Genomic DNA, 27260 nt, shown 5'->3' on the forward strand with positions numbered 1-27260 from the left:
AAAACTGCACCGTACCACCCTTCCTCAAATGGACTGGCCAAAAGGGCGGTTCAAACGTTCAAGGCAGGCATGAAAAAGCTAACTGGCGATTCCTTGGCAACCAAGCTAGCACGCTTTCTTTTTCTGTACAGGATTACCCCCTCATACAATAACAAGTGTCACACCTGTGGAGTTATAGAAACATAGAAAATAGGAACAGGTGTAGGCCATTCGGTCCTTCGAGCCTGCTGTGCCATTCGTTATGATCATGTGATCATCCAACTCAATTTCCTGCTCCCGCTTTCTCCCCATATCCTTTGACCTCTTTCACCCCAAGAGCTATATCTAACTCCTTCTTGAAAGCATACAATGTTTTGGCCTCAACTACTTTCTGTGGTAACGACTTCAACAGGCTCACCACTCTCTGGGTGAAGAAATTTCTCCTTATCTCAGTCCTAAATGGTCTACCCCATATCCTCAGACTGTGAACCCTGGTTCTGGACTCCCCCACCATTGGGAACACACTTCCTGCATCTGCCCTGTCTAGTCCTGTTAGAATTTTATAGGTTTCTATGAGATCCTCCCTCATTCTTCTGAACTCCAGCAAATATAACCCTAACCGACTCAATCTCTCCTCATATGTCAGTTCCACCACTCCAGGAATCAGTCTGGTAAACTTTTGCTGCACTCCCTCTATAGCAAGAACGTCCTTCCTCAGATAAGGAGACCAAAACTGCACACAATATTCCAGGTGCAATCTCACCAAGGTCTTGTACAATTGCGGCAAGGCATCCCTGTTCCTGTACTCGAATCCTCTCGCTATGAAGGCCAACATACCATTTGCCTTCTTTGCGGCCTGCTGCACCTGCATGCTCACCTTCAGCGATTGGTGTACAAGGATACCCAGGTCTCGTTGCACATTCTCCTCTCTCAATTTATAGCCATTTAGATAATAATCTGCCTTCCTGTTTTTGCTAGCCAAGTGGATAACCTCACATTTATCCACATTTTACTGCATCTGCCATGCATTTGCCCACTCACTCAGCTTGTCCAAATCACACTAAAACATCCCTGCATCCTCCTCACAGCTCACCCTCCCACCCAGCTTTGTGTCATCTGCAAATCTGGAGATATTACATTTAGTTCCCTCATCTAAATCATTAATATATATTGTGAATAGCTGAGGTCCCAGTACCGATCCTTACGGTACCCCACTAGTCACTGCCTGCCATTCGGAAAAAGACCCTTTATTCCTACTCTTTGTTTCCTGTCTGCCAACTAGTTTTCTATCCATCTCAATACACTATCCCCAATCTCATGCGCTTTAATTTTACACGTTAATCCCTTATGTGGGACTTTGTTGAAAGCTTTCTGAAAGTCCAAATAAACCACATCCACTGAATCCCCCTCATCAACTCAACTGGTTACATCATCAAAAAATTCCAGTGGATTTGTCAAGCATGATTTCCATTTCATAAATCCATGCTGACTCTGTCCGATTCTGCCACTGTTTTCCAAGTGCTCAGCTATTAGATCTTTTATAATGGAATCTAGAATTTTCCCCACTTCTGACGTCAGGCTGACTGGTCTATAATTCCCTGTTTTGTCCCTACCTCCCTTTTTAAATAGTGAGGTTACATTAGCTACCCTCCAATCTGTAGGAACTGTGCCAGAGTCTATAGAATCTCGGAAGATGACCACCAATGCATCTACTATTTCTAGGGCCACTTCCTTAAGTACTCTGGGATGTAGATTATCAGACCCTGGGGATTTATCAGCCTTCAACCCCATCAATTTCTCCAACACCATTTCCCAACTAACACAATTTCTTTCAGTTCCTCCCTCTCACTAAATCCTGTGTTCCCCAACATTTCTGTTATGTTATTTGTGTCCTCCTTTGTGAAGACAGAACCAAAGTATGTATTTAGTTGGCCAGCCATTTCTTTGTTCCCCATTATAAATTCCCCTGTTTCAGACTGTAAGGGACCTACATTTGTCTTCACCAATCTTTTTCTCTTCACATACCTATAGAAATTTTTACAGTCAGTTTTTATGTTCCCTGCAAGCTTATTCTCGTTCTCTATTTTCCCCTTCTTAATCAATCCCTTGGTCCTCCTTTGCTGAATTCTAGAGTGCTCCCAATCCTCAGGTCTGTTGTTTTTTCTGGCCAATTTGTATGCCTCTTCCTTGGATCTAATACTATCTCTAATTTCCCTTCTAAGCCATGGCTTGACCACCTTTCCTATTTTACCTTTGCGTCAGACGTGAATAAACAATTGTTGCAGTTCACCCATGCACTCTTTGAACGTTTGCCATTGCCTATCCACCGTCATCCCTTTAAGTAATGTTTCCCAATTCATCAGAGCCAACTCATGGCTCATACCATCGTCATTTCCTTTATTAAGATTCAGGACCCTGGTTTCAGAATCAACTACGTCACTCTCCATCTTGATGAAGACTTCTATCATATAATGGTTGCTCATCTCCAAGGGGCCTCGCACAACTAGATTGCCAATTATTCCTTTCTCAATGCACAATACCCAGCCTAGGATGGCCTGTTCTCTAGTTGGTTCCTCAACTAGACATTGTTGAAACGCCCTCTCAGGCTGAGACTGAGCATAATAATGCAGAATTTAGAGGGGAAGGTGAAAAGGAGTCTGGGAAGTCAGAAAACTAAACACGACTCATAGTCATGAGAGGAAATTTACCATGGGACAGCTGGTATATGTGAAAAATTTTGGAAAAGGATCAAAGTGGTTATCGGGTGAAATAAGTGCGGTGACTGGACCTCTATCTTACCCCGTGGAGGTGGAAGGCCGGATCATCCGTAAACATGTGGACCATTTAAGGAACAGAGAGACAAATCCTCAAGTTATAGTTCCACCAGTGATCATGACCGATGACCAGGTCTGCATTTCCTGTTGAGGATACTCAATCCAGGACTGACATGTCTGATGTTCCTGTAAGTATTGAGGATACAGAACTACAAGTTCCCACTGAAGCACCTGATGTTCAGGCAACTCCGGAAAAGGAGGTTCCTGACAAAGAATCTGAAGTTGTAGAGCTGCGACGTTCCACTCGTACCAGGAAACCACCTGAAAGACTGAACTTGTAAATTCCTTACCCAGTGTAAATATTATGTTTTTAAAAATAAGTACTTGTAAATATAATATGTATAGCTAAGTTCAAGGGGATAAAATGTAGTAATTATGGCTTTGTATAGGGTGCAATGTACCTTTAAGAATAATATTTGTTAAGGAAGATCACATGATCTGTAGTAACCAATAGGAGAGTAGCTCGGGCTACCTCAGCAGTCAGGGTAGAGATAGAGTTGAAGTTGAAAGCAGACGTGTAGTTGCTGCTGAGTATATTGTAAATAAAGTTAAAGTTTCCACCCAAGAAGTGGAAGGCTTTTTCATGCCTGTCTTGAACATTTGAACCGCCCTTTCCGTCAGTCCATTTGAGGAAGGGTGGTGCTTTTTTCACGAATGATACCGTTGAGGCTTATAAACCGTTGAAACTCAACACTCAAAAGTGCCATGCCGTTATCAGAAACTACTTCTGGTAGTCCGTGAATGGCAATACTCTGAAATAGTTTCTCAGTTGTCGGCCAATATTGGTGACTTCACCTCATATATGTCCAACCATTTTGCAGATCAACTCTATCACTAACAGCACAACTCAGCCATCCTACAATATACATATATATACAAGCTGCTTTGTGCTAAATCCGGTATATGATGGCCATTTGGTGCTGCATCCAGTATATACAGGCCGTTTGGTGCTAAATCTAGTATATGCAGGCCATTTGGTGCTAAATCCAGTATATATAAGCTGCTTCGTGCTAATTTCCAGTATATGCAGGCCACTTGGTGCTAAATATGGTATACACAGTTGTTGGTGATTTATCTGGTATGTGCATGCCATTTGGTGCTAAATCTGGTATATACAAGCTATTTGGTGCTAAATCCAGTATATGCAGGCCGTTTGGTGCTAAATCCGGTATATACAGGCCATTTGGTGCTAAATCGGGTATATACAAGCTGTTTGGTGCTAAATCCGGTATATGCAGGATGTTTGGTGCTAAATATGGAGACCACTTGGTGCTAAATGCGGTATATGCAAGCTGCTTGGTGCTAAATACAGTACATGCAGGTGGTTTGGTGCTAAATTCGGTATATGCAAGCTGCTTGGTGCTAAATCCGCTATTTCAAGCCATTTGGTGTCAAAACACATATGTGCAGGCCATTTGGGTCTAACTCCAGTCTGTGCAGGCCATTTGGTGCTAAACCTGGTCTCTACAAGCTGCTTGGTGCTAAATCCAGTATATGCAGGTGATCTGGTGCTAAATTGGGCATGTACAAGCTCCTTGGTGCTAAATCTGGTATATGCAGGCTGTTTGATACTTAATCCTGTATAACGATGCCATTTGGTAAATCTGGTATATGCAGACCGTTTGGTGCCAAATTCAGCATATATAAGCAGCTTGTGCTAATGCCCCATATATGCAGGACACTTGGTTCTAAATATGGTATACTCAAATTGTTTGGTGCTATAACCAGTATATGCAGGCTGCTTGGTGTACACCTGGTATATGCATGTCATTTGGTGCCAAATCCAGTATGTACAAGCTGTTTGGTGCTAAATCAAGTATATGTAGGTCATTTGATGTTAAATTCGGTATATGCAGGCCGTTTGGTGCTAAATCCATTACGTGCAGGCTGCTTGGTGCTAAATCTGGTATAGGCAGGCCTTTTGTTGCTAAAACTGGTTTATGCAAGCCATTTGGTGCTAAATCTGGTATAAGCAGGCAATTTGGTGCTAAATTCGGTATATGCAGGCCATTTGGTGCTAAATCTGGTATGTAGATGCTGCTTGGTGCTACATTCGGTACATGCAGGCTGTTTGGTGCTAAATCCGGTATGTACAAGCTGTTTGGTGCTAAATCTTGTATATGCAGGCTGTTTGGTTCTAAATCCAATGTATGCAAGCTGCTTGGTGCTAAATCCACGATAGACAAGATGTTTGGTGCTAAATCTTGTATAAGCAGGCCATTTGGTTCTAAATCCGATGTATGCAAGCTGCTTGGTGCTAAATCCACGATATACAAGATGTTTGGTGCTAAATCTGGTACACGCAGGCCATTTGGTGCTAAATTGCTTGGTGGTTCATCGGGTATGTGCAGACCATTTGGCAGTAAATCTGGTATATACAAGCTGCTTGGTGTTAAATCCAGCATATGCAGGTCTTCGTGCAGGCCGTTTGGTGCTAAATCCGGTATATGCAGGCCATTTGGTGCTAATTCCTGTATATGCAGGCTGTTTGGTGCTAAATCTGGTTTATGCAGGCCCTTAGGTTCTAAACACAGTATTTTCAAGCTGCTTGGTGCTATATCCTGTTTATACAAGCTACTTGATGCTAAGTATGGTGTATACAATCCGTTTGGTGCATCCAGTATATGCAGGCAACTTGGTGTAAATCCAATATATGCAGGATATTTGGTGCTAAATCTAGTTCATACAAGCTGTTTGGTGCTAAATCCAATATATGCAGGCCACTAGGTACTTAATTCGGTAAATATAGGCTGTTATGTGCTAAATCTGATATATGCAGGCCATTCGTTGCCATATCCTGTATATCCAAGCTTCTTGGTGCTAAATCTGATATATGCAGGCCATATGGTGCTAAGTCTGATGTACACAAGCTGTTTGATGCTAAAGCGGTATATGCAGGCCATTTTGTGCTAAATCTGGTATATGCAGGCCATTTGGTGCTAAATCCGATGTATATAGGCCGCGTGGTGCTAAATCCGGTATATGCAGGCCATTTGATGCTAAATCCAGTAAGGACACAGTAGTTGGTAAATTCTGAATTATTTAAAATCCCAGAGGGAAAATTTAAGCAACTGTCATAACCTACATTTTCAATTGGTATGTTTTGAATTGCAGCTCTAAATTCAGGAATAAGACCACCAGTTCTCAAGAGGTTTTTATATCAAACTAAATGAGGCATTTATTAATTTACAACAAATTAAACATATGCACATAGCTATAAAGTACTACTATCATAACTTTTAACAAATTCCCAAATTAATTCCCACTAAGGCAACAATAACCATAGGCTTAACCAGATACCAGGCAAAGCATTTTCACCTTATGAATTCAAAATGTGGATTCTTTTAATTTGGTTCCTTTGCAGACAGTTGTAGGCTTAGATGCTTTGATCTTACATGCCTCTGCTCTGCACACACAATCCTTTCTGTTATACCCAGCATTCCCCTTTGAATGCAAATTCTCATTGTATCACCAGGCCCTTTGAACCCCTTTCATAGTACCAATTTTATTAGTAATATAAACATTGCTTGGTGTCTCCTAGCTAGGTGCAAGATTTCACTCCCACTCTTGAATGCCCTACTCAACAAAATGCAAATGTACCTCTACCTCTGTTTACAGCCCAAAACTACTATAGATCAAAGCACCTAGCGGGCTTTAAACCAATTAACACACACAGACATACCCACAGACTAAACCTCTTTTTAAAAAAAAATTCCAATAACATTATATACATTATATACATTAATAACTTCATGACAGCAGGCCACTTGGTGCTAAATCCGGTATATGCAGGCCGCATGGAGCTAAATCTGGCACTTGCAGGAGTTTTAGTGCTAAATCCAGTATATTCAAGCTGCTTGGTGCTAAATCCAGTACATGCTAAATTCAATACATGCAGGCCGTTTAGTGCTAATCCTGTTATATGCAGGGCATTTGGTGCCAACTCTGGTATTCGCAGGCCGTTTGGTGCTAATTCTGGTATACACAGGCCGTTTAGTGCTAACTCTATTGTACACAGGCTGTTTAGTACTAACTCTGTTATACGCAGGCCGTTTGGTGCTAACTCTGGTATACGCAGGCCGTTTGGTGCTAACTCTGGTATGCACAGGCTGTTTGGTGCTAATTCTGGTATACACAGGCCATTTGGTGCTAACTCTGGTATATACAGGCCGTTTGATGCTAACTCTAGTATACGCAGGCCGTTTGGTGCCAACTCTGTTATACGCAGGCCGTTTGGTGCTAACTCTGGTATACACAGGCCGTTTGGTGCTAACCCCAGTATATGCAAGCTGCATGGTGCTAAACCCTTTATATGCAAGCCACTTGGTGCTAAATCCTGTATATATAGATCTTACTCTGGTATATACATTGGGGCTAGTCTGGTTATACACAGGCCTTGCATAGGTAGGTATAAATATTTTGTGGGGGGGATGAAAGCAAAGCCACTGTAACCCCCATAAATCATATAAACTTTGTAAGAAAATCATTTTGAACTGTGAGTGCCTCAGCTCTGAGTTCTCCCCTCTTTCCAGAGTGTTGTAGGTAGGTCACTTTTCTGCTGTCTCTGATTTTTTTTTCTCTTGGTCTTGGTTTTATCAAATTTCTAAAACTAAGCACACAGGAAACTATTGGTAGCCCAGTAAGATGTTTCCTGTGAAGAGCTGTGTGTTCTTGACTCGTGGACAAGGGACTGTACATGAACTGTAATCAAGAATGCCAAGTTATTGAGCAAATAAAATTGACAGGCAGGTAAAGTCCAGTAGGCCTATCTTGCTTGCTCACGCTCAGGGAGCATCATGACTGAAATTTTCTCTCTTCTCCACCCTCCACCTCCTCTTAGAGTCAATAAGAGGAAAAAATACCCTGGAAAATTCCTCTCTGATTTGCCTTAGGTGGTCAAAACCAGCCCAGGAGGATCACAAGTGTTATTCATCAAGACTCTTACCCTGTAACTGATGTGATCTCTGCCCCTGTCAGGAACTGGTCCAGCTCCCTTTTGAAGGCATCACACCAACTGGAAATACATTCTAGAGGCTCAATAACCTCTGGGAAAAGAAAAGCCCCTACAATCCAGTCTATTCCTACTCTTACATAGTTTAAACTCATGTCTCATGGTTTTCTCCAATCTGTTAAACTGGAATAACCTCTCAAACCCTTTAATTATGTTATAGACCTCGAGCAGGTCGTCCCCAAGTCTAAACTGTTCTAAAGTAAATAGACCAGCATCCTTATACCTGTCTAGGTAACTAAGGCTCTTTAAGCCAGGAATCATTCTTGTAGCTCTCCCCTGAATCTTTTCCCAGACTACTACATGACCCCACCATACATGGGAGGTGCAAGCCTGGGCACAGTACTCTGAATGCGATCTCACCAGTGATCTCTGGAGTGACAAAATGGTTTCCTCCATACTGAATGCTTCTATTAATATACCCCAATTCCCTATTCGCTTTAGCTACAGTTTCTCTACATTGGTCATTTTCTCTCTTAAACTCTTTTCAGTATTGATCTCTGCAAATGGTACATGTATTTTGCGTTGGTTTTACATGATGCTGCATTTATCTAAGTTAAACTGCCCTAGTGCATCTAAATATTTTTGCATTTGTCTACTGCCTTAACCTGTGCACAGATTTTGGTGTCACCTGTAACCGTACCGACCATACTCCCAATGCCACTATCCAGGTTATTTTAGTAGAATCATAGAATGGTTACAGTACATAAGGAACAAAAACAGAATTACCTGGAAAAACTCAGCAGGTCTGGCAGCATCGGCGGAGAAGAAAAGAGTTGACGTTTCGAGTCCTCATGACCCTTCATGAGTCACGAGGACTCGAAACATCAACTCTTTTCTTCTCCGCTGATAGTGCCAGACATGCTGAGTTTTTCCAGGTAATTCTGTTTTTGTTTTGGATTTCCAGCATCCGCAGTTTTTTGTTTTTATCGCAGTACATAAGGAGGCTATTCAACTCATTGTGTCCGTGCTGGCTCTCTGCAAGAGCAACTCAGCTAGTCCAACTCCCCCACCCTTTCCCTGTATCCCTGGACATTTTTTCTCTTCAGTTGCTTATCCAATTCCCTTTTGAAAGCCAGCCTCAGACAGTGCATTCCAGATCCTAACCTCTTGCTGAGTGAAAAAGTTTCTCCTCATGTCGCTGTTTGTTCTTTTTCCAACCACCTTAAATCTGTGCCCCTTTGGTTCTCAATCCTTCTGGCAATGAGAACAGTCTCTTCCTATCAAGTAGACCCCTCGTGATTTTGAACATCTCTCTCAAATCTCCTGTCAGTCTTCTTTAAGTAAAACAACCCCAACTTCTCCAATTTATCCACATAACTGAACCTTCTCATCCCTGGAACCATTCTTGTGAATCTTCACATTCTTCTTAAAGTGTGGTGCCCAGAATTTTACACAACACTCCAGTTGAGGCCGAATCAGTGTCATATAAAGATTCAGCATAACTTCCTGGCTTTTGTAAAGAATGTTAACATATATTTCCATCTGCGGGTTTATTCTGTAACTGGGTGTACATAAGTTGAACACGATAGTTTCTGTTAGTTTGCAGACAGCACATTAAAAAATGTGTTAAAACTAAGGCAGAGGGGAAGATATAAGGGAACATACAGGGTTAAGAGTGAAGATGAAGCGGCCTTTGGTGGTTGATTTCTATATTTAGCCTGCAGATAAATAGTCCTGTTGCTGTCCATGTGAATGTTGCAGGATGAAGAGCGTGCACCAGTGTTCTGGCTGCTGTGGCTCCTTGTGGCTCTTCATGTCCTGGATTGTAGCCATAAACACCCAGTACGATTCCACTTCACGTGGAATTCGCACTGCTTAAACTGACAGGAGTTAATGAGAATAATAGAATTGTCCTACTATAAAAAAAATTCTAAAGGGAGGACCCACCATCCATGGTTAACTAAAGAAGTTAAGGAAAGCATCAAACTTAAGGAAAAAGCATATAACTGTGCAAAGATGAGTGGCAGGTCAGATGATTGGTCAGAATATAAAGAACAGCAGAGAATGACTAAAAGGTTAGTCAGGAGAAAGAAATTAGAGTATGAGAGGAAGCTAGCTAGAAATGTAAACATGGATAGCAAGAGTTTCTACATTTAAAAAGGAAAAGAGTAAGTAAAGTGAGTGTTGGTCCCCTAGAGAGTGACAGGGGGGAGTTAATAGTAGATAATAAGGAAGTGGCAGATGAAATGAAGAAATATTTAGCTTCTGTCTTCACCATAGAGGATACAAAAATATTCAAGTGATAGCTGTAAATCAGGAGGTGTAAGGGAGAGGGGAACTTGGTGAAAATGCAGTCAGAAAATAAAAGCTCATGGTATAGGGGGTAATGTATTAGCATGGATAGAAGATTGATTAGTTGGCAGAAAACAGAGAGTATGTATAAATGGGTCTTTGTCTGATTGGCAGGATGTGATGAGTGCAGTCCCACAGGGGTCTGTATTGGGGCCTCAGCTTTTTATAATTTACATCAATGACTTAGATGAGGAGAGCAAAGGCATGGCAGCTAAATTTGTAGACAACACAAAGATAGGTAGGAAAGTATGTTGTAAAGAGGTTTTAAGGAGGTTGCAGATGGAAATAGGCTGAGTGGGCAAAAATATGGTAGATGGAGTATAATGTGGGAAAATGTGAAGTTGTTCACTTTGGCAGGAAGAATAAAAAAGCAGAGTGTTACTTAAGTGGAGAATGGCTGGAGAATTCTGAGCTACAGAGAGATCTAAATGTTCTAGTGCATTAGTCACAAAAAGTTAGTATGCAGGTACAGCAAGTAATTAAGAAGGCTAATGGAATGCTATCCTTTATTCCAAGAGGAATTGAACATAAAAGTATGGATGTTATGCTTAGTTACACAGGGAATTGCTGAGACCACATGTCAAATATTGTGTACAGTTTTGGTCTCCTTATTTAAGGAAGGATGTAAATGCATTGGAGGTGGTTCAGAGGAGGTTTACTAGATTAATATCTGGAATTAGCGGGTTGCCTTATGAAGAAAGGTTGGATAGACCGGGATTGTTTCCACTGAAGTTTAGAAGGGCGAGGGGTGACTTGGTTGAAGTATGTAAGATCCTGAATGGCATTGACTAGGTGGAGATGGAAAGGATGTTGGTGAATTCAGAATTAGGGGGCACTGTTTTAAAATTAGGTGGTGCCCTTTTTGGACAGAAATGAGGAGAAATTTTTTCTCTCAGAGGGTTGTGCGACTTTGGAACTCTGCTTCAGAAGGCAGTGGAAGCAGGGTCACTGAATATTTTTAAGGCAGGGGTAGATAGATTCTTGTTAGGCAAGGGAATGAAAGGTTATCAAGGGTTAATGGGAATGTGGATTTCGAAACACAAACAGATCAACCGTGAGCTCAATAAATGGCGGAGCAGGCTGAAGGGGCCGAATGGCCTACATTTTGTACATTCGTATGTCCTGAGCCAGCAACATCTGTCACCGCTCTTAGCTCTCTTTTGTCTATTAGTCTCCTGCAGTTTGATCTAATTTGCCACAATGTAAATGAAATTGGCTTTGTAATAAATGAAAAATCATGTTGAGTGTTTGCTTCCTAGATAATTTACCCCCAAACCTCTTTTTCCTTCTTTCCAGTTGCACTCAACTGTAACACGGATTCAGGTGCCAATGTTGGGCTTCAACTACTCATTTGCCCACATGTGTATTCTAAAGGATAATAAGATGTGCGCCCTGGATGATATTGTGTATGTGCTGGAGGAACTGAGGGCTGCATGGACTATGAACCACACAGGGATCGTCATCAATTACCCAAATACCTACCTTAAAGATGGCCAGGAGGTGTTCATTGGGCACCAGCTCGGAGGTGTTACTCTGCAGAATAAGAATCGGGTGAAATCTGCTCGAGCGATGCAGATCACTTATTTTTTGCAAACCCGCAACTCCTTAAATGATTTGGTGGCAGAGAAATGGGAGTCGACTTTCTGCAAAACCATTGAGAATTTCCAAAAATCTCACAAGGAACTGAAGCTCTATCCGTTTACATCTTCATCACTGAAGGAGGATTTTCAGAAGAGCAGCCAGGTTTCGGAGTGGTACCTGGTGACCAGCCTGCTAGTGGTTTGGGTACTGGCCATGCTGTGCTGTTCCATGCAAGACTGTGTACGCAGCAAGCCCTGGCTTGGACTCCTGGGCTTAGTGACAATGGCTCTGGCCACCCTCACATCAGCAGGGATCATCAATTTGATGGGAGGGAAGTACAACTCTACCTTCCTGGGAATTCCCTTCATTATTTTAGGTAATTATATAACTATAATTGCCCTCTGTTTGAACTATTACATTGGTGTCACTACAGTCTGGAATTGGTTAACAACTGCTGTAAAGTTGAGACTTATTTATATCTGAAATGCACACATATTTCACCGTTTAAAAGTATACAGACAACCCTTACCAACCTATTCTCAACCAAGAATTCTGCAAATTTCTATAGAAATTCTATGAAGTTAATTTTTTTTAAAACTTGAGTTAGCCATTTCTTTCTCAAGCAAGAGAACCACAATTTATTGCAGTCTCAAAGTTATTTTGGGCAACACAATTTAGGAAGAATTTTGAGGCTCTAGAGTGAGTAGAATCCCAAATCATTGGGATTTAGAGATACAAATATGAAGAAAGACATGAAAAATTGGATAATATTGCAGAAAAATGCATATTACAGGGTAATATGATACAAGATATGGAGAGATAGGGCGAGGTAGAAGAAACAATGAGGAGCCATAGGCCATAGATTAAATGTAAGAGTTTTTGAACAAAGGACAGCAGAAACCTCTTCACGCAGAGAGTTGTGAGGCTGTGGTGGAGCCAGAAACTATGTCAACATTCAAGGTGAGATTGGATGGTTGGATAAAGAAAAAGGGATTGAAGAGATATAGGAAGAGGGTAGGTAAATTTGAAGGTAAACACTAACATGGACTGACTTGTTTCCATGTTGTAACTTCTCTGCATTTCTATGTACATAATTTGACTTATTTGTCCAGTTGAATTTTTTCCAAGTATCAAATGCCTCCTGTGCTTTTATTCATGTTGTTTTAATGGTCTTGTTAGGGTTCTGCTATTTAACCCCTGACAAGGTAAATTTATTCAGTCGAACTTATTGTCAGTTTAAATTCTCAACTAAAAGAGATTTTAAATCACTGTAAGTCAGCTATACTAGCTATGGAATTGGTCTTAAGATAAAGTATCCTCTCTCCCAGGAGTATTTAGAATGAGCAAAGATATCTTAGAACAAAACATACATCTTACATGTATTTTATAGCAGAAATTAACTTGCTGAAGTATTTACCTCTGTCAGAATTACATAATAATACAAAGTATAAATGCAAGATAAACTAATCCATCTATGTATAAATACAAAGTCCAACTTTACTTAAGAATAATTGAAAGATTCAAATCCACTTAGAAGATAAACGTAGGACATTTAAACAAATAAAAACTAGCTTTTCACACTCGCTATCAAAGTATAAAGTGTAGTATCCTGCTGTCTTTGTCTCATCTTGAGAGGAAACCATATTAGGTCTTGACTCTCTGATGGTCACACAAAGCTGACTGATCTGTTTACCTAAGTTCCTAATTTAAAGAAAGTCTGTTGCGTTTGAATAGCATGACTATTATCTATTTATTACATTTCTGAGGCTCTTTGAGTGCAAATTCTTGAAAATCAAAACATGGTTTTTGCTGCATCGCAACTGCAATGTTATCAGCTTAAGCCTGGTTCTCTATCTAAAAATCTTTCCTCAAGGTCTTTTTGTCTATGTATATGTATGAATCGAATGTTGTCTTTCTCTGCTTTTTTGCTAAGGAGTTTTAGCTGTGCTCTCAGCTGAGCTAAATTTTTAACCCTTTCATAGACTGATCAAATCCTTCACAGGCTTACTGGATAGCTTTAATCTTATTGGTGTCAGCATGACCTAATGGTAGCACACTCACCTCTGAATCAGAAAGTTATGGGTTCAAGCCCCACTCAGAGACCTGAACTCATAATATAGGCTGATAGTTCAGCACTGAGAAAGCGCTGCTGTCATAAGTGCTGTCTTTCAAATATGATGTTAAACTCTCTCATTTGAATGTAAGAGATCCTGAAGCATTATTCAAACAATAAAGGGGGAGTTGTCCTGGCCAACCAAAAACCCAATAACCAACCACACATCTCATTGCTGTATGTGGGACTATATTGTGTGCAGAATGGCTGCCAAGTTTGCTGCAAGAAAACACTGACTATGCCTCAAATAGATATCCATTGGGATGTCCTCTAGAACTGAAAGAGGTAAATATTAATGCAAGTTTGCTAGTTCAAGCAAAAATGATTTTGCGTGAATGAACATATTGTAATGGGCACTCATCATTCTGTCAGTACAAACACAGTCAAGAGTCCTGGGCAGTGAAGTCCTTAGCATGGAAGCTCATGTTCCCTTGAGAATAGAAGATTAAGGATGGCCTGACTGAGATGTGTAAGATGATTAAAGGAGTTAATAGGGTAGATGGAGAGAAACTATTTCCTCTGATGGGAGAGTCCAGAACATGGGCACGTAACCTTAAAATTAGAAATAGACCATTCGGGAGTGAAACCAGGAAGCCTTTTGCACAGAAAGAGTAGTGGGAATCTGGAACTCTCTTGCCTAAAAGTCTGTTTGACCTTGGTGGGGGGGTCAATTGAAATTTTCAAAACTAGATTTTTATTAGGCAAGGGTAGTAAGGGTGACAGTTCCGGAGCAGCTAGAGGTAAGATATAGATCAGCCATGATTTAATTGAATGTGGAATAGGCTCGAGGGACTGAATGTTCCTACATGTCTATTGAACATTTCTCTGTACCAGTTAGAGTAAACATGAATTGCACTTCATCTGATTGGATCTCCAAAGTGAAAATGGGAGAACAGCAGTTGTTGAATCTGCATTCTGTCAACAGAATGCTCCATTCCTGCATTCTTTATTACAAGCAAAATGTCAAACTATTTATGATGCTTTGTCACTCCAGTCATTTCTATTTCCTCTGGGGCAGCTGCAACAGAAAATATTTCAGTGTGTTAAAAACGTCGGAGGGCATGGAGTAGGTGGTGCAATGGTAAATTGAATCTGTGGCTTTGTAAAATCAATGGTCATGTTCTTCCAGAGTTGTCCGATGTTGACTGCATTTGCCAACAGCCAGTACAGGGTAACTTTCCAGGGAGTTGGATAGGCAATCAGAGACAAAGGGTGTGGGTTGGCAAATTAATGTTAATGCACATTCTCTTATCTCTGACTCCTGTCCAACACTCTGTATTCTTAAATTAGTTATGCACTAAAAGAGCGATTAAGAAATTTCTGTCACATCCAATGGGGCCCTCTGCCCCAAGATCAAAATCAAAAAGGGAAACTAATTTACTCCACGATGATACTGCGTTTCAAGCCTCTTTTGAGAGAGAAGAGAAAGGTGAGGATTTCTGATTAATTGCCTTTGCTATCTCAATAGTTAGTGATACCAGAGTCCGCAGTGTCTGTAGCTGTTGGTTAGTGAGACCAGAGTCCACAGTGTCTGCCCCTGATGGTCAGTGAGGCCAGAGTCCATAGTGTCAGTAGTTGATGTTGAGTGAGATCAGATTCCACAGAGTCGGCCCCTGATGGATAGAGTGAGCAAAGTCCACAGTGACTGTCCTTGATGGTCAGTGGGACCAGATTCCGCAGTGTTTGTCCCTGATGGTTAGTGTGACTAGAGTCCACAGTGTCTGTAGCTAATGGTTAGTGAGAACAGAAGCCACAGTGCCTGTAGCTGATGGTTACTGAGACCAGAAACCACAGTTTCTGTAGCTGATGGTTAGTGAAACCAGATTCCACAGCGTCTGTCCCTGATGGTTAGTGAGACCAGTGTTCCCAACCTCGGTCCCTGACTGTTAGTGATACCAGGGCCCAGAGATTCTGTTACTAATGGTTAAAAGATGAGAATCCACAGTGTCTGTCCCTGACGGTCGGGGAGACCAGAGTCCTCAGTGTCAGTAGCTGATGTTCAGGGTGACCATAGCCCACAGTGCCCGTAGCTGATGGTAAGTGAGACCAAAGTCCACAGTGTGTGTCCCTCATGGTTTGTGTATCAAGAGACCACAGAGACTGCCCCTAATGGTTAGTGAGACCAGAGACCACAGTGTCTGTATCTGATGGTTAGTGTGGCCTGAGCCCACAGTGTCTGTAGCTGAAGGCTAGCGAGTCCAGATACAATTGCCTGGAGCTGATGGTTAGTTAGGCAAGAGTCCAAAGTGTTTGCAGTTGAGGGTCAGTGAGACCAGAAACCACAGAGTCTGACCCTGATGACTAGTGTGACCAGAGTCCACAGTGACTGTCCTTGATGGTTAGTGAGACAAGAGCCCATGGTGTCTGAAGCTGATGGTTAATATGACCAGAGTCCACAGCCCCTGTCGCTGATGTTTAGCGTGACCAGATTCCACAGTGTTTGTCCCTGATGGTTAGTTAGACCAGAGTCCACAGTGTCTGCAGCTGATGGTTAGTGAGACCAGAGTCCACAGTGTTTGTAGCTGACTGTTGGTGAGACAAGAGTTGACAGCATCTGTACCTGATGGTTAGCGAGTCAGGAGTCCATTGCCTGTAGCCGATGCTCAATGAGACCAGTGTCCACAGTGTGTGTCCCTCATGCTTTGTGTATCAAGAGACCACAGAGCCTGTCCCTAATGGTTAGTGAGATTAGAGTCCACATGTCTGTAGCTGATGGTTAGTGAGACCAGAATCCACAGTTTCTGTAGCTGATGGTTAGTGAGACCAGATTCCACAGTGTTTGTCCCTGATGGTTAGTATGACTAGAGTCCACATTGTCTGTATCTGACTGTTAGTGAGACCAGAGAAGACAGCGTCTGTACCTGATGGTTAGCGAGTCAGAAGTCCATTGCCTGTAGCCGATGATCAATGAGACCAGTGTCCACAGTGTCTGTTCCTGATGGCTAGTGACTAGAGTCCACAGTTTCTGTAGCTGATGGCCAGTGAGACCAGACTCCACAGTGTCTGCCCCTGATGTTTAGTGAGACCAGGCAACACAGTTTCTGTAGCTGACGGTTAGTGAGAGCAGAGTCCACAGTGTCTGTCCCAAATGGTAAGTGAGACCAGAGTCCACAGTTTCTGTAGCTGATGGTCAGTGAGACCAAATTCCACAGTGTCTGCCCCTGATGGTTAGTGTGACGAAAGTCCACAGTGACTGTCCTTGATGGTCAGTGAGACCAGATACCGCAGTGTTTGTCCCTGATGGTTAGTATGACTAGAGTCCACATTAGTGTTGCCAGAGTCCAGAGTGTCTGAAACTGATGGCTAGCGAGTCCAGAGACCATTGTCTGTAGCTGATAGTTAGGGAGACAAGAGTCCACAGTGTCTGTCCCTGATGGTTAGTTAGACCAGAGTCCACAGTGTCTGTAGCTGATGGTTAGTGAGACCAGAGTCCACAGTGTCTGTACCTGACTGTTAGTGAGACCAGAGTCGACAGCGTCTGTACCTGATGGTTAACGAGTCAGGAGTCCATTGCCTGTAGCCAATGGTCAATGTGACAGTGTCCACAGTGTCTGTCCCTGATTGTGGGTGAGACCAGAGTCCACAGATTCCGCCCCTGATGGCTAGTGTGACCAGAGTCCACAGTGACTGTCCTTGATGTTTAGTGTGACAAGAGTCCACGGTGTCTATAGCTGATGGTTAATATGACTAGAGCCCAGAGCCTCTGTTGCTGACGCTTAGTGAGACCAGAGACAACAGTGTCTGTAACTGATGGTTAGTGTTGCCAGAGCCCAGAGTGTCTGTAACTGATGGCTAGCGAGTCCAGAGACCATTGTCTGTTGCTGATAGTTAGTGAGACAAGAGTCCACAGTGTTTGTCCCTGATGGTTAGTTAGACTAGAGTCCACAGTGTCTGTAGGTGATGGTTAGTGAGACTAGAGTCTATAGTTTCTGTAGCTGATGGTTAGTCAGACTAGAGTCCACAGTGTCTGTCCCTGATGGTTAGTGAGACCAGAGTCCATAGTTTCTGTAGCTTATGGTTAGTGAGACCAGAGTCCACAGTGTGTGCCCCTCATGGTTTGTGTATCAAGAGACCACAGAGCCTGCCCCTAATGGTTAGTGTGGCCAGAACCCACAGTGTGTGTAGCTGATGGCTAGCAAGTCCAGAGACCATTGCCTGGAGCTGATGGTTAGTTGGGCAAGAGTCCAAAGTGTTTGTAGTTGAGGGTCAGTGAGACCAGAAACCACAGAGTCTGACCCTGATGGCTAGTGTGACCAGAATCCACAGTGACTGTCCTTGATGGTTAGTGAGACAAGAGTCCATGGTGTTTGAAGCTGATGGTTAATATGACCAGAGTCCACAGCCTCTGTCGCTGATGTTTAGTGTGACCAGATTCCACAGTGTTTGTCCCTGATGGTTAGTGAGACGAAATTCCACAGTGTTTGTCCCTGATAGTTAGTTAGACCAGAGTCCACATTGTCTGTAGCTGACTGTTAGTGAGACCAGTGTCGACAGCGTCAGTACCTGATGGTTAGCGAGGCAGGAGTCCATTGCCTGTAGTCGATGATCAATGAGACCAGTGTCCACAGTGTCTGTCCCTCATGGCTAGTGAGACCAAAGTCCCCAGTTTCTGTAGCTGATGGTTAGTGAGACCAGATTCCACAGTGTCTGCCCCTGATGTTTAGTGAGACCAGGCAACACAGTTTCTGTTGCTGACGGTTAGTGAGAGCAGAGTCCACAGTGTCTGTCCCAAATGGTAAGTGAGACCAGAATCCACAGTTTCTGTAGCTGATGATCAGTGAGACCAGATTCCACAGAGTCTGCCCCTGATGGTTAGTGAGACCAGGCAAGACAGTTTCTGTAGCTGATGGTTAGTGAGACCAGTCCACAGTTTCTGTAGCTGATGGTCAGTAAGACCAAATTCCACAGTGTCTGCCCCTGATTGTTAGTGTGACGAAAGTCCACAGTGACTGTCCTTGTTGGTCAGTGAGACCAGATTCCGCAGTGTTTGTCCCTGATGGTTAGTATGACTAGAGTCCACATTGTCTGTAGCTGACTGTTAGTGAGACCAGAATCCACAGTGTCTGTACCTGACTGTTAGTGAGACCAGAGTCGACAGTGTCTGTCCCTGATGGTTAGCGAGTCAGGATTCCATTGCCTGTAGCCAATGGTCAATGTGACAGTGTCCACAGTGTCTGTCCCTGATGATGCGTGAGAGCAGAGTCCACAGTTTCTGTAGCTGATGGTTAGTGAGACCAGACTCCACAGTGTCTGACCCTGATGGTGCGTGAGAGCAGAGTCCACAGTTTCTGTAGCTGATGGTTAGTGAGACTAGATTCCACAGTGTCTGTCCCTAATGGTTAGTGAGACCAGATTCCACAGTGTCTTTCACTGATGGTTAGTGGGACCAAAGTCCATAGTTTCTGTAGCTGATGGTTAGTGAGACCAGAGTCCATAGTGTGTGTCCTTCATGGTTTGTGTATCAAGAGACCACAGAGCCTGCCCCTAATAGCTAATATGGACAGAGCCCACAGTGTGTGTAGCTGATGGCTAGCAAGTCCAGAGGCCATTGCCTGGAGCTGATGGTTAGTTGGGCAAGAGTCCAAAATGTTTGTAGTTGAGGGTCAGTGAGACCAGAAACCACAGAGTCTGACCCTGATGGCTAGTGTGACCAGAATCCACAGTGACTGTCCTTGATGGTTAGTGAGACCAGTGTTCCCGACCTCGGTCCCTGACTGTTAGTGATACCAGGGCCCAGAGATTCTGTAACTTATGGTTAGTGAGTTGAGAATCCACAGTGTCTGTCCCTGATGCTCGGTGAGACCAGAGTCCTCAGTACCTGTAGCGGATGTTCAGGGTGACCGTAGCCCACAGTTCCTGTGGCTGATGGTAAGTGAGACCAGAGTCCATAGTGTCTGTAGCTGATGGTTAGTGAGACCAGAGTCCACAGTGTGATTCCCTCATGGTTTTTGTATCAAGAGACCACAGAGGCTGCCCCTAATGGTTAGTGTGGCCAGAGCCCACAGTGTCTGTAGCTGAAGGCTAGCGAGTCCAGAGACCATTGCCTGTAGCTGATAGTTAGTGAGACAAGAGTCCTTAGTGTTTGCCCCTGATGGTTAGTTAGAGCAGAGTCCACAGTGTCTGTAGCTGATGGTTAGTGAGACCAGAGTCGACAGCATCTGTACCTGATGGTTAGCGAGTCAGGAGTCCATTGCCTGTAGCCAGTGGTCAATGTGACAGTGTCCACAGTGTCTGTCCCTGATGCTGTGTGAGACCAGAGTCCACAGTTTCTGTAGCTGATGGTTAGTGAGACCAGAGTCCACAGAGTCTTTCCCAAATGGTCGGTGAGACCGGAGTCGACAATGTCTATAGCTGATGGTTAGTGAGACCAGATTCCACAGTGTCAATAGCTGACGGCTAGCGAGTCCAGAGACCATTGCTAGGAGCTGATGGTTAGTGAGACAAGAGTACACAGTGTTTGTTGTTGAGGGTCAGTGAGACCAGAGTCCACAGATTCCGCCCCTGATGGCTAGTGTGACCAGAGTCCACAGTGACTGTCCTTGATAGTCAGTGAGACAAGAGTCCACGGTGTCTATAACTGATGGTTAATATGACCAGAATCCAGAGCCTCTGTTGCTGACATTTAGTGCGACCAGAGTCAACAGTGTCTGTAACTGATGGTTAGTGTTGCCAGAGTCTAGAGTGTCTGTAACTGATGGCTAGCGAGTCCAGAGAGCATTGTCTGTTGCTGATAGTTAGTGAGACAAGAATCCACAGTGTTTGTCCCTGATGGTTAGTTAGACCAGAGTCCACAGTGTCTGTAGCTGATGGTTAGTGAGACCAGAATCCACAATGTCTGTACCTGACAGTTAGTGAGACCAGAGTCGACAGCATCTGTCCCTGATGGTTAGCGAGACAGGAGTCCACAGTGCCTTTCGCTGATGGTTAGTGAGACCAGATTCCACAGTGTCTGTCCCTGATGGTTAATGCGACCAAAGTCCATAGTTTCTGTAGCTGATGGTTCGTGAGACCAGAGTCCACAATGTGTGTCCCTCATGGTTTGTGTATCAAGAGACCACAGAGCGTGCCCCTAATGGTTAGTGAGACCAGATTCCACAGTGTTTGTCCCTGATGGTTAGTTAGACCAGAGTCCACATTGTCTGTAGCTGACTGTTAGTGAGACCAGAGTCGACAGCGTCTGTACCTGATGATTAGCGAGTCAGGAGTCCATTGCCCGTAGCCGATGATCAATGAGACCAGTGTCCACAGTGTCTGTCCGTGATGGCTAGTGAGACCAGAGTCCACAGTTTCTGTAGCTGATGGTCAGTGAGACCAGATTCCACAGTGTCTGCCCCTGATGTTTCGTGAGACCAGGCAACACAGTTTCTGTAGCTGATGGTTAGTGAGACCAGAGTCCACAGTTTCTGTCGCAGATAGTTAGTGAGACCAGATTCCACAGTGTCTGTCCCAAATAGTCGGTGAGACCAGAGTCCACAGTTTCTGTAGCTGATGATCAGTGAGACTAGATTCCACAGAGTCTGCCCCTGATGGTTAGTGTGACCAAAGTCCACAGTCCTTGATGGTCAGTGAGACCAGATTCCGCAGTTTTTGTCCCTGATGGTTAGAGTGACTAGAGTCCACAGTGTCTGTAGCTGCTGGTTAGTGAGAACAAAAGCCATAGTGCCTGTAGCTGATGGTTAGTGAAACCAGATTCCACAGCGTCTGTCCCTGATGGTTAGTGAGACCAGTGTTCCCAACCTCGGTCCCTGACTGTTAGTGATACCAGGGCCCAGAGATTCTGTTACTTATGGTTAGTGAGATGAGAATCCACAGTGTCTGTCCCTGATGCTTGGTGAGACCAGAGTCCTCAGTATCTGTAGCTGATGTTCAGGGTGACCATAGCCCACAGTGCCTGTAGCTGATGGTAAGTGAGACCAGAGTCCACAGTTTCTGTAGCTGATGGTTAGTGCGACCAGAGTCCACAGTGTGATTCCCTCATGGTTTTTGTATCAAGAGACCACAGAGGCTGCCCCTAATGGTTAGTGTGGCCAGAGCCCACAGTGTCTGTAGCTGAAGGCTAGCGAGTCCAGAGACCATTGCCTGTAGCTGATAGTTAGTGAGACAAGAGTCCTTAGTGTTTGCCCCTGATGGTTAGTTAGAGCAGAGTCCACAGTGTCTGTAGCTGATGGTTAGTGAGACCAGAATCCACAGCCTCTGTACCTGACTGTTAGTGAGACCAGAGTCAATAGCGTCTATCCCTGATGGTTAGCGAGTCAGGAGTCCATTGCCTGTAGCCAATGGTCAATCTGACAGTGTCCACAGTGTCTCTCCCTGATGGTGCGTGAGACCAGAGTCCACAGTTTCTGTAGCTGATGGTTAGTGAGACTAGAGACCATTGTCTGTAGCTGATGGTTAGTGAGACAAGAGTCCACAGTATTTGTCCTTGATGGTCAGTGAGAACAGATTCCGCAGTGTTTATCTCTGATGGTTAGTGTGACTACAGTTCACAGTGTCTGTAGCTGATGGTTAGTGAGAACAGAAGCCACAGTGTCTGTAGCTAATGGTAACTGAGACCAGAGTCCACAGTTTCTGTAGCTGATGGTTACTGAATCCAGATTCCACAGAGTCTGCCCCTGATGGTTAGTGTGACCAAATTCCACAGTGACTGTCCTTGATGGTCAGTGAGACCAGATTCTACAGTTTTTGGCCCTGATGGTTAGAGTGACTAGAGTCCACAGTGTCTGTAGCTGATGGTTAGTTAGAACAGAAGCCACAGTGCCTGTAGCTGATGGTTACTGAGACCAGACACCACAGTTTCTGTCGCTGATGGTTACTGAATCCAGATTCCACAGCATCTGTCCCTGATGGTTAGTGAGACCAGGAAACACAGCTTCTGTAGCTGACGGTTAGTGAGACCAGAGTCGACGGCGTCTGTACCTGATGTTTACTGAGTCAGGAGTCCATTGCCTGTAGCCAATGGTCACTGTGACAGTGTCCACAGTGTCTGTCCCTGATTGTGGGTGAGACCAGAGACAACAGTTTCTGTAGCTGATGGTTAGTGAGACCAGAGTCCACACTGTCTTTCCCAAATGGTCGGTGAGACCAGAGTCGACAAGGTCTATAGCTGATGGTTAGTGAGACCAGATTCCACAGTGTCTATAGCTGATGGCTAGCGAGTCCAGAGACCATTGCCAGGAGCTGATGGTTAGTGAGACAAGAGTACACAGTGTTTGTTGTTGAGGGTCAGTGAGACCAGAGTCCACAGATTCCGCCCCTGATGGCTAGTGTGACCAGAGTCCACAGTGACTGTCCTTGATAGTTAGTGTGACAAGAGTCCACGGTGTCTATAGCTGATGGTTAATATGACTAGAGCCCAGAGCCTCTGTTGCTGACATTTAGTGCGACCAGAGTCAACAGTGTCTGTAACTGATGGCTAGCAAGTCCAGAGACCATTGTCTGTAGCTGATAGTTAGTGAGACAAGAATCCACAGTGTTTGTCCCTGATGGTTAGTTAGACAAGAGTCCACAGTGTTTGTCCCTGATGGTTAGTTAGACCAGAGTCCGCAGTGTCTGTAGCTGATGGTTAGTGAGGCCTGAGTTGACAGCGAGTGTACTTGATGGTTAGTGAGTCAGCAGTCCATTGCCTGTAGCCGATGGCTAATGAGACCAGTGTCCACAGTGTCTGTCCCTGATGGTCAGTGAGACCAGAGACCAGTGCCTGTAGCTGATGGTTAGTGAGACAAGAGTCAACTGTGTTTGTAGTTGAGGGTCATTGAGACCAGATTCTGCAGAGTCTGTCCATGATGCTTAGTGTGACCAGAGTCCACAGTGTCTGTATATGATGTTTGGTGAGATCAGAGTCCATAGAGTCTGCTCCTGATGGTTAATATGACCAGAGTCCACAGTCACTGTCCTCGATGGTTAGTGAGACAAGAGTCCACAGTGTCTATAGCTGATGGTTAGTGAGACCAGATTTCACAGTGTTTGTCCCTGATAGTTAGTTCGGCCAGAGTACGCATAGTCTATAGCTGATGGTTAGAGAGCCAAGAGTCCTTCGTGTGTGTAGCTGATGGTTAGTGAGACCAGGTGCTACAGTGTTTGACCGAGATGGTTAGTGAGATTAGAATCCACAGAGTCTGCCCCTTGATGGTTCGTGAGACCAGTGACCTTTGCCTATAGCTGATGGTTAGTGAGACAAGAGTCCACAGTGTTTGTAGTTGAGGGTCAGTGAGACCAGAGTCCACAGCATCAGCCCTTGATGGCTAGTGTGACCAGTGTCCACAGTGACTGTCTTTGATGGTTAGTGAGACAAGATTCCACGGTGTCTGTAGCTGATGGTTACTATGATCCGAGTCAACAGCCTCTGACACTGACGCTTAGTGGGACCAGATTCCACAGTTTTTGTCCCTGATGTTTGGTTAGATCAGAGTCCACAGTGTCCGTACCTGGTGATTTGCGAGTCTGATATCCATTGCCTGTAGCAGATGGTCAATGAGACCAGTGTCCACAGTGTGTGTCCCTGATGGTTAGTGAGTCCAGAGTCCACATTTTCTGTAGCTGATAGTTAGTGAGAACAGAGTCCACAGTGTCTTCTCTGATGGTAAGTGAGATCAGAGCTCACAGTGTTTGTCTCTGGTGGTTAGTGAGACCAGAATCCACAGTGACTGTCCTTGTTGGTTAGTGAGACAAGAGTCCACAGCCTCTGTCGCTAACATTTAGTGAGACCAGATTCAACAGTGTCTGTAGCTGATGGCTAGTGAGACCAGAGACCAGTGCCTGTAGCTGATGGTTAGTGAGACAAGTGACCACAGTGTTTATAGTTGAGGGTCAATGAGACCAAAGTCTACAACGTCGGCCCCTGATGGCTAGTGTGACCAGAGTCCACACTGACTGTCCTTGATGGTTAGTGAGACAAGAGTCCACAGTGTCTGTAGCTGATGGTTAATATGACCAGAGTCCACAGCCTCTGTCACTGACGTTTAGTGGGACCAGATGCCACAGTGTTTGTCCCTGATGGTTAGTTAGACCAGAGTGCACAGTGTCTGTAGCTGATGGTTAGTGAGACCAGAGTCCATAGTGTCTGTAGCTGATTGTTAGTGAGACCAGAGCCTACATTGTGTGTCCCTGATAGTTAGTAAGACCAGAGTTGACATTGTCTGTACCTGATGGTTAGCGAGTCAGCAGTCCATTGCCTGTAGCCGATGGCTAATGAGACCAGTGTCCAACGTGTCTGTCCCTGATGGTTAGTGAAACCAGAGTCCACAGTTTCTGTAGCTGATGGTTAGTGAGACCAGAGACCAGTGTCTGTAGCTGATGGTTAGTGAGACAAGAGTCTACTGTGTTTGTAGTTGAGGGTCAGTGAGACCAGATTCTACAGAGTCTGTCCATAATGCTTAGTGTGGCCAGAGTCCACAGTATCTGTTGTTGATGTTTGGTGAGATCAGTGTCCACAGAGTCAGCTTCTGATGGTTAAGATGACCAGAGTCCACAGTAAATGTCCTTGATGGTTAGTGAGACCAGAGTCCACATTTTCTGTAGCTGATGGTTAGTGAGACCAGATTCGACAGCCTCTGTCGCTGACGTTGTTGAGACCAGATTTCACAGCGTTTGTCCCTGATAATTAGTTCGGCCAGAGTACGCGTAGTTTGTAGCTGATGGTTAGAGAGACAAGAGTCCTCAGAGTGTGTAGCTGATGGTTAATGAGACCAGAGGCCACAGTGTTTGACCCAGATGGTTAGTGAGATTAGAATCCACAGAGTCTGCCCCTGATGGTTCGTGAGACCAGAGACCCTTGCCTGTAGCTGATGGTTAGTGAGACAAGAGTCCACAGTGTTTGTAGTTGAGGGTCAGTGAGACCAGAGTCCACAGTGACTGTCCTTGATGGTTAGTGAGACAAGAGTCCACGGTGTCTGTAGCTGATGGTTAATATGACCAGAGTCCACAGCCTCTGTCACTGACGTTTAGTGGGACCAGATTCCACAGTGTTTGTCCCTGATGTTTAGTTAGACCAGAGTCCACAGAGTCTGTACCTGATGGTTAGCGAGTCAGCAGTCCATTGCCTGTAGCTGATGGCCAATGAGACAGGTGTCCACAGTGTCTGTCCCTAATGGTTAGTGAGACCAGAGTCCATAGTTTCTATAGCTGATGGTTAGTGAGACATGAGTCTACAGTGTCTGTTGCTGATGGTTAGTGAGACCAGATTCCACAGTGTCTGTAGCTGATAGTTAGTGAGAAAAGAGTCCACAGTGTCTGCCACTGATGGTTAGTGAGACCAGAGCCCTCAGTGACTGTCCTTGTTGGTTAATGAGACAAGAGTCCACGTGTAGCTGATGGTTAACGTGACCACAGCCCATAGCCTCTGTTGCTGTGTTTTAGTGAGACCGGATTCCACAGTGATTATCCCTGATGGTTAGTTAGACCAGAGACCACAGTGTCTGTAGCTGATGGTTAGTGAGACCAGATACCAGTGACTGTAGCTGATGGTTAGTGAGACAAAAGTCCACTCCGTTTGTAGTTGAGGGTCAGTGAGACCAGATTCTACAGACTCTGTCCAAGATGCTTTGTGTGGCCAGAGTCCACAGTGTCTGTTTTTGATGTTTGGTGAGATCAGAATCCACAGAGTCTGCTCCTGATGGTTAGTGTGTCCAGAGTCCCCAGTGACTCTCCTTGATGGTTAGTGAGACAAGAGTCCACATTGTCTGTAGCTGATGGTAAATGTCCAGAGTAAACAGTTTCTGTCGATGACGTTTAGTGAGATCAGATTTCACAGCATTTGTCACTGATAGTTAGTTTGGCCAGAATACGCATAGTCCATAGCTGATGGTTAGAGAGACAAGAGTCCTCAGTGTGTGTATGCTGATGGTTAGTGAGACCAGAGGCCACAGTGTTTGACCCAGATGGTTAGTGAGATTACAATCCACAGAGTCTGCCCCTGATGGTTCGAGAGACCAGAGACACTTGCCTATAGCTGATGGTTAGTGAGACAAGAGTCCACAGTGTTTGTAGTTGAGGGTCAGTGAGACCAGAGTCCACAGCGTCATCCCCTGATGGCTAGTGTGACCATAATCCAGAGTGAGTATCCTTGATGGTTAGTGAGACAAGAGTCCACAGTGTCTGTAGCTGATGGTTAATATGATCAGAGTCCACAGCCTCTGTCACTGACGTTTAGTGGGAACAGATTCCACAGTGTTTGTCCCTGATGGTTAGTTAGACCAGAGTCCACAGGGTCTGCAGCTGATGGTTAGCGTGACCAGAGTTGACAGCGTCTGTACCTGATGGTTAGCGAGTCAGCAGTCCATTGCCTGTAGCTGATGGCCAATGAGACTAGTGGCCACAGTTTCTGTTGCTGATAGTTAGTGAGACCAGATTCCACAGTGTCTGTAGCTGATGGTTAGTGAGGCCAGATTCCACACTGTCTGTAGCTGATGGTTAGAGACAACAGAGTCCTCAGTGTCTGTTTTTGATGTTTGGT

The 27260-nt window shown here is 44.4% G+C and overlaps 1 protein-coding gene across 5 annotated transcripts in view; it reads left to right on the forward strand.

The window, feature by feature from the left end:
- Positions 1–27260, forward strand: part of ptchd1 (patched domain containing 1) — a 156990-nt gene that overhangs the window by 36855 nt on the left and 92875 nt on the right. For all 5 annotated transcript variants that reach the window (XR_005945806.1, XR_005945807.1, XM_041210828.1 and 2 more), the window contains exon 2: positions 11413–12073. Coding sequence is in view for 3 of the 5 variants with exons in the window: in XM_041210828.1 (XP_041066762.1) it covers positions 11413–12073 (661 nt within the window). In the remaining 2 variants the exon portion in view is untranslated. The remainder of the gene's footprint in view (positions 1–11412; positions 12074–27260) is intronic.

This window comes from Carcharodon carcharias, chromosome 18, assembly GCF_017639515.1.
Source record: "Carcharodon carcharias isolate sCarCar2 chromosome 18, sCarCar2.pri, whole genome shotgun sequence".
Lineage (NCBI taxonomy): Eukaryota > Metazoa > Chordata > Chondrichthyes > Lamniformes > Lamnidae > Carcharodon > Carcharodon carcharias.